The sequence below is a fragment of the Pristiophorus japonicus genome, chromosome 12, assembly GCF_044704955.1.
Source record: "Pristiophorus japonicus isolate sPriJap1 chromosome 12, sPriJap1.hap1, whole genome shotgun sequence".
Taxonomy (NCBI): Eukaryota; Metazoa; Chordata; class Chondrichthyes; family Pristiophoridae; genus Pristiophorus; species Pristiophorus japonicus.
In genome coordinates this window covers 106,224,159-106,239,319 of record NC_091988.1, presented here as the reverse complement: position 1 = coordinate 106,239,319, position 15,161 = coordinate 106,224,159, and the positions used below count along the sequence as shown (strand labels likewise).

Here is a 15,161-nt window from a genome sequence, read left to right as displayed (position 1 = left end):
TCTCCCGGAGGGGCTCACACAGCACATGTCCCGTCTCCCAGAGGGGCTCACACAGCACATGTCCCATCTCCCGGAGGGGCTCACACAGCACATGTCCCATCTCCCAGAGGGGCTCACACAGCACATGTCCCATCTCCCGGAGGACCCTCACACAGCACATGTCCCATCTGCCAGAAGACACTCCAAATTGATATAGGCCTAGATGAGTATTTATAGTCAAGCATGACATGGACTCCTCATCTAGTTCAAGTTGTAAGATCCAATTTTGAGAAGATCTGACCTCCTGTCAGTATTGTGAATAAATCTTCTACATTTGGCAATGTATTGGGGAGATTACCCTCGAGAACCTGGTTTACGGTTACTTTATAATCACCACACAACCTTACCTTACCATCGGACTTAGGTACAACAACTATGGGTGTAGCCCAATTACATAGATCTATCTTAGAGATAATATTCTTAGTCTCTAGTCTTTTGAGTTCTTGCTCAACTTTCTCCTTGTGTGCATATGGTATGGGATGTGGCTTGCAGTAAACTGGCCTAGCGTCCGTCTGTACCCTGACACGCGCCTTGAAGCCTTGGATCGGACTGCCTGTTTCACAGAACACCTTCGACTACTTCTTGATGACATCATCCTTTGATGCAAATCTTGTTTCAAAACACGAAAAATCTCACTCCAATCCAGCTTCAGTGATCCCAACCAATTTCTTCCTAGTAAGGCAGGCTTGTCTCCTGCCACTATTATTAGAGGCAAACTCTGAAATTGATCCTTGTATTTCACCGGTACGGTGATACGACCTACCACAGGAACGTTCTCTCCCGAGTAGCCTCGCAACTCTATCTTGGATTTCTCCAGTGGGAAATCACGCAATTTGTCAAGGTATAAAGACTCCATTACTACACTCACGGATGTACCAGTGTTGATTTCCCGGGTATCTTGGATCCTGCAACATCTACGTGGATGATGATACTTTTCGAATCGCTGTTAGATACCCTCATGCTCCTGATGATGTGTATCTCTTCATCCTGTTGCTTTTCTTCCATGCTATGTAGTCTCTGGGGATTTCTACTTATAGCTTTGAAAGCCGGTTTACCCTTCAGTCGGCATGCCTTCACAAGATACCCAGTCTTTCTGCAGAAGAAACACTCTGCCTTCACATATGGACAACTTTGAGCAATGTGTTGTCCCAGGCATCGATAGCACAATTTCAATGCTCTGTTACCTTGGCCATCTGGACTCTGGCAGTTCAGCTAAGTGTGCTTGTAATTTACCTCGGATTTTTAGCTGGTAATCAAAACAGAGAAGCCCTCAAAGTCTCTCTGTCGGTTGGCTGAATCATCCACCAACAAAAATTTCAGCTAGGTTATCCGATTATCCTATCCTCATCGCCAATGTTATGTTTTCGGTATGACCTCACAAGCACACATGGCTGATAACTTCAGAGACCCCGTCACATGACCTGTTCCCTCTTTATTGTTGCAAACAGCAATGGCTGCAATGCCACAGTTGTCCACTGGGTGGAGCGATATATATTACCGCCTTTTTGCTGATCTAATAGCAGCCTTCGTTTTCTTTAGTTGTTCTTTGTATTCAACCCTGTTTCTTTGAGTGTTAAATTTCTTTAATTTATAGAAATATTTCTGTTTACATCTTATTTGTCTTTGTACATAGCCAGTCAGCCACCTTGGCTTTTTCTTACCACATTTCCTTCTTTTGATTTGAGGTACATGTTTGTTTTCCACATTTTTAATCTTGTTCTTAAAAACTTTATATTTATATTCAACATCGGTAGCATCACCACCGAGGAGAGTTAGCCAATTTACCCGTTCCAAATCATCTGCCATTTTGGAGAAGTTTGCCCTTCTGAAATCCAGTACGAGTTTCAGGTTCTCCGTACCTTTAGTTCTACGAGCCAATTGGAACCGTATAATGTGATCACTGTTGCCCAGATGTTTCCCCGCATGGAGGCCTGATACGAGGTCAGGCTCACTACTAACACCAGATCCAATATATGATTTTCCCCAGTTACTTCATTAACATGTTGAGTCAGGAAACAGTATTGTTATTGTAAACCATGGTGCCACTGAATGCCAGGTGGCATTTTATATTAAAAGCATCAGTGATTTGTTTCCATAATAACTCATCATGTTCAAGTGTCTGACCTGGGGGCCTATAACAATTACCGACAATTAATCCCTGCCCATGAGCTTGGTCCACTTGAACCCAGATAGCTCCAGCTGAGCCCAATGAGGAAATATCAAGTCTCTCTCTAGCTGTTAGATTCTCACTGATAAAAATAGTAACACAACCTCCCCTCTGACCTACTCTATCCTTTCTCAAACCCTTGCAGCCCTTTAGGTGAATGTCTGTGCCATTATTGTCATCTAGCCATGTCTCAGAAATACACAATACATCTACATTCTCCAACACAGCATAGGATTGCAATTCTAACAATTTGCTTCTAACATTCCTTGCATTTACATAAAAGCAATTTCTTAAAGTCATTAATTCCTGTTTGCTTCCGACCTGGTTCACCTTCATGCTTAGCATCAATGTAGTTATCACGTGCAGTAAGCCTAACTGTGAACTGATCTACACTATCCCCTTGCTGAATTAGTTTAAATGCTTTCTGAAAGCATTCTCAACATCCTCTGCCAGCCTTTTCGCTCCCAATGATTCAGGGGGTCTTGGGGGCAGGTGGGGGGGGAGGGGGGTGATTCGGGGGAGTCCCGGGGGATTTGGGAGGGTCACAGGGGTGGGAGGGATTTGGGAGGGTGTCGGGGGGTGGGGGGGATTCGGGAGGGTCTCGGGGGTGGGGGGGATTTGGGAGGGTGTCGGGGGTGGGGGGGGAATTCTGGAACGTCTCGGGGGTGGGGGGAATTCAGGAGGGTCTCAGGGGTGTGATTTGGAATGGCCTCGGGGGGGGGGTTGATTTGGGGGGGGGGTTGATTCTGGGGGGGGTTGATTCAGGGGTGTGGGTGTGTTACTGCCCACCCCCCAGCTCGGATTACAACCAGCTGCCCCTCTCCTCAGGGGTTGAATGGAATATTTAAGGAGATGCTGGCCGTTTAATGAGCTGTTAAACCAAGGTTTTCTCCATCTATTAGATGAACATTAAACATCCCATGGCACTCGGCAAAAGCAGATTAACGTCATTCATCTCATTGCTGTTGGTGGGAGCTTGCTGTGCACAAAGTGACTGTAGTATGTGATGTGGTTCATCTCACAAGAGATGTGGTCAAATGCTGTGGATAGAAGTTACCTCTCCAATCAGTAGGTGAACGAATCCTCACACTTTACCTGCTCCAGGAGTGAAATGTATAGGATGACCGACCTGCCCCAACCCTTCCACTCTGTTCCGTGTCGATTCATACTGTTTAAAACTCTGCTATTTACACATTGTATCTCAGTGGCAGCATCCTCAGCATTAAGCTTCCCCTAGTTTGTTTACTGTGAGGAATCAATAATGTCCTTACACTCAGCAGCTATTTCTGAGCTGTAGCAAACCATTACATCATCCAGCGCGAGCTGCTCCAAGTGTGCAATGGTTTCGAGATGGGCGACTGGGTATTGTCATCAGGACCCAGGTCGCCGTTTGGGGCGTGGGCAGGAACATCGACGGGGCCCAGGTACAGCGGAGGAGCGGGAAGGTCGTGACGGAGATTCGGTGGGAGATCGTGGCGGAGGTGCAGCGAATGAGAGTACGGGGCCCAGAAGAGCCCAGGGCCCAGGGGCAGCACGGACCAGCCCACACGGCAATATGTGTGCTCACTAGGTCCGTGCAGCAGAGCAGGTCTCCAGTCGTCCTGGTTAATCCTTGCCACTGGATAAAGACCTAGCTCTGTTGAGCCCGTGTGGTGGTTGATGTGCAACGGCCACCACATGTTAAAAAAATTCACGCACAGATATCTTCCACCCCCTCATTTGGAGTTCAGGACTGGAACATCGGGCCCTTCATTGAAACATCTGTGAACTCTCGTGGAAGCAAGTCATCCTCGTTTGAGGGACCGCCTCTGATGATGATGATTTCTGCACGGAGACATGGCCTTGTGTGCACAGCCTGTATTTCCCAGCAGCCTCACAGGCTATGTCCACTGGGGAGTTAATTGCCAGAATCACAGCCTCAACTACAGCCATTTCCTCAGCAACCACATCATAGCACCTTACCTGAGCAAGCACCCACTGAGGGGGGAGTAACGACTGGTCAGGAAGGCTGTGACTGAATGAAGCCTGAACACCAGTGAAATGGTGGACCTGGGAGGGTAGACGAGAGAGAGGGTAGAGAGACAATCACTATTGGCGAAGGAACCTAGGGCCTTGTATCTCAGGGGACCAGGCTTCAAAGAAAATCTCTGATTAGAGAGCATCGATCACGAGAACAGAATGGAGATGGACAAATGGGAGGAGTTCACTGCCCGTATTGGCAATATATTGTGGGGATTTTCTCATGATCCACACAATACCCTGGAGACAGGGACAGCCCAGGAGATTGTAGCAGCAGCTAGTCTCAAGGAACAGCTTCTAAGGAAGTGGTGGCTTTTGAAGCAGCAGCCGAGAGTACAGACATAGACATTTTGAGCAGAACTTTTTCACGGGGCTTCCTAGGCTAGGAGTATTTGGTGTACTGACAGCGACCAGTAGCTCCTCTGAACCCAAGCCCAGCATGAGTGGGCTGCACTGAGTAGCTGCAGATGGCACTGCCCCTCCGGAGAGTCGCATTAAGCCCCTGCTCGATTGACTACATGAGGGAGAGCTTTAGACTGGGGCCCAGGTGATAACAGAGAAAGGTACAAGAGCTGAGGGGGTGAGTACAGCCCCTATCAGTAGTGCAGGATATTCTGTGGAAACAACGCCTTGACTTACCTTGGTCAGCCTCGTGAGGTCATTATACTTTTTCCTGCCCTGCGTGGCAGCTCTTGGGGTTGTGACGATTGCACTCGCTATTTCAACAACCTCTTTCCAAACAGCCTGAACCATATTGTTTTGGGGTTTCTTGCCCTCAGCACCTAACAGTCCCTCCCTTTCAGCCCTTATTTCATCCAGCAACACCTCCACAGATGTTTCTGAGAATCTGTGCTTCCTGTTGTTGAAAAGTTAACCAGCTGCGATCTTTTAAAGGCAGCGACAACAACCAGTGTCGCTCCTTCCCAGTGACAGTAAACATGTGAGCAATTGAACTGCCACTCCTCCCGTATATGTAAAGGCAGGGATCCCACATCACCTCACCTCAATCCAGCCCGCGATATCCCCGACCCTTGACACCCTTTGCACTCTGCTAAAGTCTCGGGGCCTGAGTGCACCGACACTCGCTGTGCTATTTTTCTATAAAATAGACTCATAATAAAATGCCTGGGGCTGGGAGATTGGAAACCAGTTGATCCACTATGAGGATTTAGACAATTGACCAGCTCAGGCATCTGGTGACCATCACTAGTCCTGGAACTTTATCAATGCTTCAGCACTGGTAAAGAATGTTCTGTTTAAGCTGTGTACATTCACGCAGTAATCTGCAAGGTGCTGTCCAGGCCACTCACAACCTTTTCCATTGGGAATACCACACATTGCACAGGTTAATGAAACCATACATTGAAATAAACAAAGTGCAGCTTAGAGGAAACGTTCCTGGTAAGGTGCAGAGCTTTAGCATGTTTAACTTCCCTCAACACATCCCACACTTCTTTAATGATGGGGCTTTCTCCCACCACTCTCACCTGCTGTTCACAGAAGAAAAGTGGTTCCTATAAACTGACTAACTCACCCATGAGCCAAAATCTGCATCTTATATGTAAGATGGGCAGGATAGAATGCCCAGGATTAACAGTCACCCTCTCATTGTGAGATCAGCCAGCAACATCACATATCCCTATCTGTTCCAAAAGTGGTAAATACCACACTGCGGACCAATGTGAACAGGTACAAATTAACGAGTCAGAATTATTGACAAGTAAGATAAAACAGAGAAATAGTAAGACACAACAAGAAATTGATAGTACAATAATTGAAACAACGACATTTTCAAATACAGAAAATGCTATTGCTTCAGTAAGTTAATAATTTCCTTGTAATTTTTTATGTCTGCAATATGCTATAGTATGTCACACAGCATAATTCTGTTGTCATTGTTATAACTTAGAATCATAGAATGATGCAGGAGGAAACCACTGTGCACCTGCCGGCTCTATGAAAGAACGATCAAATTAATCCCCCTCCCCGCTCTTTCTACATAGCCCCGTACATTTTTCCCGTAAAGTATTTATCCAATTTGCTTTTGAATGTTATTAAATCCACTTCCACCACCCTTTCAGGCCGTGCATTCCAGATCGCAACTGGCTGTAAAACAACGTTTCCTCATGTCGCCTTTGGTTGTTTTGTCAATCACCTTAACTCTGCATCCTCTGGTTACTGACCCTCCTGCTGCTGGACACTGTTTCTCTTTATTTATTTATTCTTATCAAAACCACTCACGATTTTGAGCACCTATCAAATCTCCTTACTGTTCTCTGCTGTAAGGAGAACAATCCCAGCTTCTCCAGTCTCTCCACATAACTCTGGTACAATTCTCATAAATCTCTTCTGCACTTTGTACAAGGCCTTGACACCCTTCCTAAAGTGCGGTGCCGAGAATTGAACACAAAACTCCAGCTGGGGCCGAACCAGTGATGTATGAAGGTTTAGCATAACTTCCTTGCTTCTGTACTTTATTCCTCTATTAATAAAGTCAGGGATCCCACATGCCACCTTCAATGATGTGTGTACATACACTCCCAGGTCTCTCTGTTCCCCCTTTAAAATTGTACCATTTAGTTCATATTGCATCTCCTCATTCTTCCCACCAAGATGTGTAACTTCACATTACTCCACCTTAAATTTCATCTGTCACGTGCCTGCACATTCACCAGTCCTCCTGAAGTCTGTTTCTAACCTCCTCTTTGTTTAATACATTTCCAAGTTTCGTACCATCCGCAAACTTTGAAATGATGCTCTGTATACCCGAGTCGAGGTCATTAATATCTATCAAAACGATCAGTGGTCCTATTATCGTCCCCTGGGGAGTTCCTGTGATAAGCACAATGGGGGATCTGCTGCTTTCTGAATGATCACAGTTTATGAACTAAATACTGTTGGTATTTCAATCAATTTAAGCTCATTCCTCATTTTAGTTAGCAGTGCACTATGTTGGTTAACTGTACCAATCCTCTTCAGTAGCACTGGCAATGGAAGAATCTGCAATATTGCAACTCTTGTTTGTTAGAAAATGACGTGAAATGCAAAATACACAAAGAGGGAAGATTCGATTCTTGAACGGAATTAAAGAGAGAGATTTAGACACCAACATAAATCTATTGGCAATCATCTATGCTAAGAATCATGAATCTATAGGATAGATTACTGACCATTGCTGAGAGAGTTTCAAATGATTAATATCTTTCCTTATCAGCTGCACATATTTAAGAGGCTAATTATGCCATGTCCGTAAATTTAAAATAAAAATAGCCTTAGATTTTCTCCTTGAATATACGTCAGTAAAACCTAATTGACTGAGCACTGGAAAGAGCTGATCCTAAACGATTAGCAACCTCACAGGGACAAAGACCCAAGCGGGATCTTTAGGAGCTGAAAGTTGACACAAATAAAAAAGCCAGACAACAAGAGCTGTGGATCATGGGAAAGGTTTGGTCACTTACCATTGTCCTTCGAGTTATTCTCTTCCAGGGTCATTTGCTCAGCAAGTTGGGAGAGGGAATCATCGAGAGGTCGGCTACTGCGCAGTGTCATCGACAGCCTCCGTTTGATGATCCTCATCCGATCCATTGCTTGTCCCGAGACAGGGCCTGCAAACAGGTCAGAGAGAACAGTCACTTCGGACCAACGTTAACCTTTCAGCTCGATACCACCCTGCAGTCGAACTGGAAGAGGTTACAATATAAGGAGCAGAGCGAGGGAAACGGGGGCAGGGAAATCAATGCCCACATACACAAGAAAAGAAAATGAATGACATAGAATGTGCCGCACAGGAAGAGGCCATTCGGCCCACCTGATCCGTGCCACTGTTGGTGTTCCACACGGTGTTAACAATCCCTCCCACCCTTCCCATCTAACCTTATCACCATATCTTTCGACTGCTTTCTCAATTAGCCTTCCCTTCAATGTTTCTAGGATCTGTAAAGGGATTAGGTGGAGCAGGAGAGATGATAAAACGACAAGTGATAATCGCACAAAAGGAGGCACCATGACAAAAGTGAGAGAAATAAAAGATATGTCCACGGCCCCAAGGATGTAGGAATGGTTAAAGCACGATAACCGAGTGAGGGGATCACTTTCTGATTTATTGTGTCCTGTGACACTTTCACTGAAATGGTAATGTTCAGTTTTTCTTCTCACTCTCCCATTGGTTTTCTCCACAAACTGGAGGGGGAGGGGAGGTGGGCCGGACGGGGGCAATGTGGTGTTAGAGAAAGGCAGTGTGACACCAGGGGTACGCTGCACCCTGCCAGCTGTGTACCGATTATCAACACTTTCCTTTCTCTACCGATGCTGCCTAACATGTTGAGTGTTTGAGTGTTGAGTCTCTTTTTATTTGAGTGCCGGGACTGGATTTTCGGCTGTCTAACGCCTCCGTTAGCGCTCAAAGGGGGCGCGAATGCGCGCGTGAGAGCTTAGCGACCAGGGCGCGCAGCTTTTAGCTACCCGACGGGAAATTGGTTCGAGGTTTAGCGGGGGTGCAAACTGCTAGTGCCCTGCTGCTGATGATCAGTGTGATCCTGACGTCAGTCCGGGTACAACGCACACACTTACACCCAACTCACTAAATCAGGTACGGCCACCTCACTGAGCGCCCACCAACAGCAACGTCTGGATAAACAGGCTTGCAGAGTCGCTAACTGGGAAACGTGCCCCTGGGAGGTCACAGTCAGTGCAACGTTTACACACAGCACGGTGCGGGAGCCTCCGAATGTGCAGCGGCAAACAGACATAACAGTACAGCTTGAGAAAAAGTGATGCTGAAAACTTTATTTTCAGACTCGGCTTTTCCCGGGATCGCAACTGGAGATCGGCGAATGCACATTGGGTCGGTTACATTTAGCGCCGGCATTTCGGTTAGTGCCCCCTGCAGGTCATGTGTGTAACGGCTGGTTCTACGCCACCTTCAGCTCTTCGCCCGATTCCGCCAAATCTTTCGGCAGGAGGTGCAAACTTTTCCACTCAGCCCGGGTTACCGCTCGGCCCGGGTTACCGCTCGGCCCGGGTTACCGCTCGGCCCGGGTTACCACTCGGCCTGGGTTACCACTCGGCCCGGGTTACCGCTCGGCCTGGGTTACCGCTCAGCCTGGGTTACCGCTCGGCCCGGGTTACCGCTCGGCGCCAGTTGCCGCTCGGCCCGGGTTACCGCTCGGCCTGGGTTACCGCTCGGCGCCAGTTGCCGCTCGGCCCGGGTTACCGCTCGGCCCAGGTTACCACTCAGCCCGGGTTACCGCTCGGCCCGGGTTACCACTCGGCCCGGGTTACCACTCGGCCTGGGTTACCGCTCGGCCTGGGTTACCGCTCGGCCTGGGTTACCGCTCGGCCTGGGTTACCACTCGGCCCGGGTTACCGCTCGGCCCGGGTTACCGCTCGGCCCGGGTTACCACTCGGCCCGGGTTACCACTCGGCCCGGGTTACCACTCGGCCTGGGTTACCGCTCGGCCTGGGTTACCGCTCGGCGCCAGTTGCCGCTCGGCCTGGGTTACCGCTCGGCCTGGGTTACCGCTCGGCCCGGGTTACCGCTCGGCCCGGGTTACCACTCGGCCTGGGTTACCACTCGGCCTGGGTTACCACTCGGCCCGGGTTACCACTCGGCCCGGGTTACCACTCGGCCTGGGTTACCACTCGGCCCGGGTTACCACTCGGCCCGGGTTACCGCTCGGCCCGGGTTACCGCTCGGCCCGGGTTACCGCTCGGCCTGGGTTACCGCTCGGCCCGGGTTACCGCTCGGCCTGGGTTACCGCTCGGCCCGGGTTACCGCTCGGCCTGGGTTACCGCTCGGCCTGGGTTACCGCTCGGCCTGGGTTACCGCTCGGCCTGGGTTACCGCTCGGCGCCAGTTGCCGCTCGGCCTGGGTTACCACTCGGCCCGGGTTACCGCTCGGCCTGGGTTACCACTCGGCCTGGGTTACCACTCGGCCTGGGTTACCGCTCGGCCCGGGTTACCGCTCGGCCTGGGTTACCGCTCGGCCTGGGTTACCGCTCGGCCTGGGTTACCGCTCGGCCTGGGTTACCGCTCGGCGCCAGTTGCCGCTCGGCCTGGGTTACCACTCGGCCCGGGTTACCGCTCGGCCTGGGTTACCACTCGGCCTGGGTTACCACTCGGCCTGGGTTACCGCTCGGCCCGGGTTACCGCTCGGCCTGGGTTACCGCTCGGCGCCAGTTGCCGCTGGGCCTGGGTTACCACTCGGCCTGGGTTACCGCTCGGCCCGGGTTACCGCTCGGCCCGGGTTACCACTCGGCCTGGGTTACCACTCGGCCCGGGTTACCGCTCGGCCTGGGTTACCGCTCAGCCTGGGTTACCGCTCGGCCCGGGTTACCGCTCGGCGCCAGTTGCCGCTCGGCCCGGGTTACCGCTCGGCCTGGGTTACCGCTCGGCGCCAGTTGCCGCTCGGCCCGGGTTACCGCTCGGCCCAGGTTACCACTCAGCCCGGGTTACCGCTCGGCCCGGGTTACCACTCGGCCCGGGTTACCACTCGGCCTGGGTTACCGCTCGGCCTGGGTTACCGCTCGGCCTGGGTTACCGCTCGGCCTGGGTTACCGCTCGGCCTGGGTTACCACTCGGCCCGGGTTACCGCTCGGCCCGGGTTACCACTCGGCCCGGGTTACCGCTCGGCCCGGGTTACCGCTCGGCCCGGGTTACCACTCGGCCCGGGTTACCACTCGGCCCGGGTTACCACTCGGCCTGGGTTACCGCTCGGCCTGGGTTACCGCTCGGCGCCAGTTGCCGCTCGGCCTGGGTTACCGCTCGGCCTGGGTTACCGCTCGGCCCGGGTTACCGCTCGGCCCGGGTTACCACTCGGCCTGGGTTACCACTCGGCCTGGGTTACCACTCGGCCCGGGTTACCACTCGGCCTGGGTTACCACTCGGCCTGGGTTACCACTCGGCCCGGGTTACCACTCGGCCCGGGTTACCGCTCGGCCCGGGTTACCGCTCAGCCCGGGTTACCGCTCGGCCCGGGTTACCGCTCGGCCTGGGTTACCGCTCGGCCTGGGTTACCGCTCGGCCTGGGTTACCGCTCGGCGCCAGTTGCCGCTCGGCCTGGGTTACCACTCGGCCCGGGTTACCGCTCGGCCTGGGTTACCACTCGGCCTGGGTTACCACTCGGCCTGGGTTACCGCTCGGCCCGGGTTACCGCTCGGCCTGCGTTACCGCTCGGCGCCAGTTGCCGCTGGGCCTGGGTTACCACTCGGCCTGGGTTACCGCTCGGCCCGGGTTACCGCTCGGCCTGGGTTACCGCTCGGCGCCAGTTGCCGCTCGGCCTGGGTTACCACTCGGCCCGGGTTACCACTCGGCCCGGGTTACCACTCGGCCTGGGTTACCACTCGGCCTGGGTTACCACTCGGCCTGGGTTACCACCTGGCCTGGGTTACCGCTCGGCCTGGGTTACCACTCGGCCTGGGTTACCGCTCGGCCCGGGTTACCGCTCGGCCTGGGTTACTACCCCATCCGAGGTGCGGCCCAATTTCTTCCCCCCAGTATCTGCATATTTTGCTTTTTGTTCCATGTAATCGGCAGCTTTGAGTGCAGCCCATAAACCAACCCCTGTGACACAATCTGGTGCGAGGTGGCTAGTTAGGCTGTGACCGCACATTGGGCTAGAAATTCGTTAAAGCCAAGAAATGTGCAGTGATAAACTGAAACAGATTAAGCTGCGTCACCATAAAATCATCGAGGATTCATGCAAAATTTGTGTTAACTTCTCATTAAAATGAGTGCAGTCATGATTCTAGTCGAAAAGCTCAAGCTGATTGGCATTACACTGAAGAGCTGGACCGATGTCGGGGGCAGTCTAATTGCAAGTCATGGTTGCCACAGGCTTTTTCCATTACTTAAAGGGAAGGTTGATTGATGCTGCAGCAGCTCATTGCCAGCATTGTTGGGTGTGCAGCTGCCCCGACAGCAAAGCAAGCACCAGTCATGGCGGACCAGAGACGGAGGGGGAGAGCCCATAGGTTCTCTGATGAAGCTCTCCGGGCATTGGATTTAACGGTGGAGAGAAGGTGGGCAGTCCTGTACCCCCCACCTGGCAGGAGGCCCTCGCCACAAGTCTGTCAGACTATGTGGAGGGAGGTGGCACACCACATCACAGACACCACTGTGCTCCCCAAGACCCACACCCAGTGCAGGAAGAAGTTTAACGAGCTCACACGGGTGGTCAGGGTGAGCGAAGGCTTCAACAACTGCCACATACCACCATCTGTACCACAAGCTTCACACTGCTCAATGCACTACATCACCCACCTAGCAACACTCACACCCATATCTCACACCTTGCACACAATATCAGCTATTAACTATGGCAGCCACATGACCCAAACACATTGCCTCCCTTGCTCTCGCAAACAAAGGTGGCTCACAACAGGAGAGAGCAGGAGTTAATGGCAGGGACCAGGCCAACACTGAAGAGCTGAGCCAGCTGGTGGAGATCATTGGACACCAGCTCATCGGCACCGTGATCACCTGCGATGACAATGGTATGTTCAATCCTAACCCTTCTCCTCACATCCCACCCCCCCCACCCCCCCACCCCTCAGCCCACAATCTTTTCTCATGCTGTTTGCAAGCATTTCTGGCTTCCCCGCCCCCGTCCCCCTCCCCTCACTATAACCTGACTCTCAGTGCTTTCAGATAATCAGCAAGCTTGTCCCAAGGGCACCGCACAGAGTGAGGGGGGGGGGGGGGAGAGGAGCAGGAAGAAGACACTGCGTCCCTGTATCTGTCACTCGCCGACACCAGCTCAGAGACTGGCACTACACGAACGTTAGAGGCCAGTGTAGTAGCAGGATCGGCACAGGGTGAGGCACAGGGCCCGAGTGGGTTGCAGCAAGGCCGAGGGAAAGGGTAGCTCAGGGGCCAGCTCCCCGGAGTGCGAGTTTGCGCAGGAGTTCTGCTGCACAGGACTCAGATGAGGCCATCACAAGAAGGGTGAGGGGGCAGGCACACAGCAAGGCTGCCAGAGAGTCTCTCAGTAATGTCCAGGAGTGTGGAGGTGTCGGCCTTCAACATTGCACAGCGCTCTGCGCAGAGCTTGGAGCCCGGGATTTGCAGCCTGGAAATGAAGGTGCTCTCCCAGAGAGACGCGGCGACCCCAGACATGACAGTGCGTATGATGGGCGATGTCGCAGCTTCCATTGCAGTACAGGCGGAAGCCACCCAACGATTTAGTGCTGCAGCGACAGCTCATACTGCTCACACAGTCTCTGGATGATGACACCCAAACTCTGGCTGCTGCCATCGTTGCTGGGTCTACCACCATCGACCGGAGAGCTCACAGTGTCGCAGCAGGCCAGCTATCTGTGCTCCTGGGGGAGTGGCACTGGGTCCGTGGAGCAAGAACCTTCTGTTCTCTCTCAGGGTGACAGCATTCCTTCTCCCAACACTGCCACTCTGCCATTGACTTGTTGCTGCCTGTCACCCTGCTGAGGTGATGCAGTCTTCTGTCGGGCCTTCTAGGGCCAGAGCTGCTTGACAGTGGCCTGCAAGGCCATCCGCAGTCTCCCCCACTGAAGGTCAGCAGCCTCCCACCAGCCTCGCTGCAGCCCCGGGGAGCAATGTGGAGGAACAGTAGATCAGGAAAGGGCACCCGAAAAACAGACACTAAAGGATTGCACAAGTGTGGTTAGTTATCAGTATTCATGTAACTATGTGTCAGATGATTATAGGTACATTTATTAATTGTGTTTGGAATCTTTCGTCGTGTCTCTCATTTCAGTTTTGTGCCCAGGATACACTGTGATTATGGTGTGAGATGGGGATGGTACGATGGGGGATGTGGTGAACGACAGGGATCTGGGGTTTCATTCATTAGATCGGAATCTAATGAGCCGGTCACCAAAGCCTTTCCAGAAGGCCGATTGTCTGCCTGCCTCCCTCCTCCCTCTGCATCCTCTCCCTCGTCCTCTTCGCCCTCATCCTCCTCTCCCTCATCCTCCTCCTGCTGGCAGTGGCTAGCTCTCACGATAGCCAAGTTGTGCAGCATACAGCAGACCACCACGAAATAGGACACCCGCTCAGGCAAGTACCCGAGCACTCAAGGCAGTGGAACCGTTGCTTCAGCACTCCAATAGTCAGCTCGATGATATTCCAGGTGGCAGCATGACTCTCATTGCTGGGCAGGAGTGTTGGGGTTGCGGAGGGGAGTCATGAGCCAGGTGGAGCCCGTGTCTCCAAGCAGCTAGCCGCGAGCTTGATGTGGTGGCTGGAAGAGAGCTGGCACATCGGTCTGGGGCAGGATGGAGGCATCGTGGCTGCTGCCAGGATAGCGAGCATTGATGGTGAGGATTGTGTGTGTGGTCGCACTCCAACTGCACATTCAGTGAGTGGTAGACTTTGCGATTACGGAATACCTCAGGGTTGTTACACGGAGCCAACAAAGCCACGTAGGTACAGTCGATGGCACCCTGCACCATGGGGAAGCCCGCTATCCTGGAAAAGCCACATGCACGCTCGTGCTGCTTCTCTCTGCCGATCGGGAAGCCAATGTAGTCCCTTCTCCTGGTGTAGAGGATCTCAGCAATCTCCCGGATGTAGTGATGGGCGGCAAACTGTGAGATGTTAGTTATGACTCCTGCTGCAGACTGGAAGGATCTTCTGGTGAAGAAATTGAGGGCCGGGGTGACCATGAGGGTCACTGAGAGCCCCGTGGTCGCCCTGATCTGAGGCTGAGGGCTGGTTACAGGAGGTGGCAGAGTTCTGCGACCACCTCCTTGGTGAGGCGGAGCCTCCTAATACACTGCTCCTCGCTTCATTGAAGGTAGGAGAATGCTGTCAGAAGACCCTAGGAGGATGAGGCATCTTGTTGAGAGCCCTGATGGCCCTCCTCCTCGGTCTGCGCACATGTTCCTGTCTTTCTCACTCCCCCTGCCATAGATCATGGAGGGCCAGGCCGACTGCCAGTACAGCCCCCATGATGTTT

The 15,161-nt window shown here is 52.4% G+C and overlaps 1 protein-coding gene across 1 annotated transcript in view; it reads right to left on the bottom strand.

The window, feature by feature from the left end:
- The window catches only part of LOC139276829 (cyclin-dependent kinase 17-like), a 377,596-nt gene extending 369,766 nt beyond the window's left edge, over positions 1-7,830 (bottom strand). Inside the window, exon 1 of the mRNA XM_070894828.1 lies at positions 7,687-7,830. Coding sequence (XP_070750929.1) covers positions 7,687-7,813 — 127 coding nt within the window. The 5' untranslated portion in view covers positions 7,814-7,830. The remainder of the gene's footprint in view (positions 1-7,686) is intronic.
- Between the last annotated feature and the right edge of the window lie 7,331 nt (positions 7,831-15,161).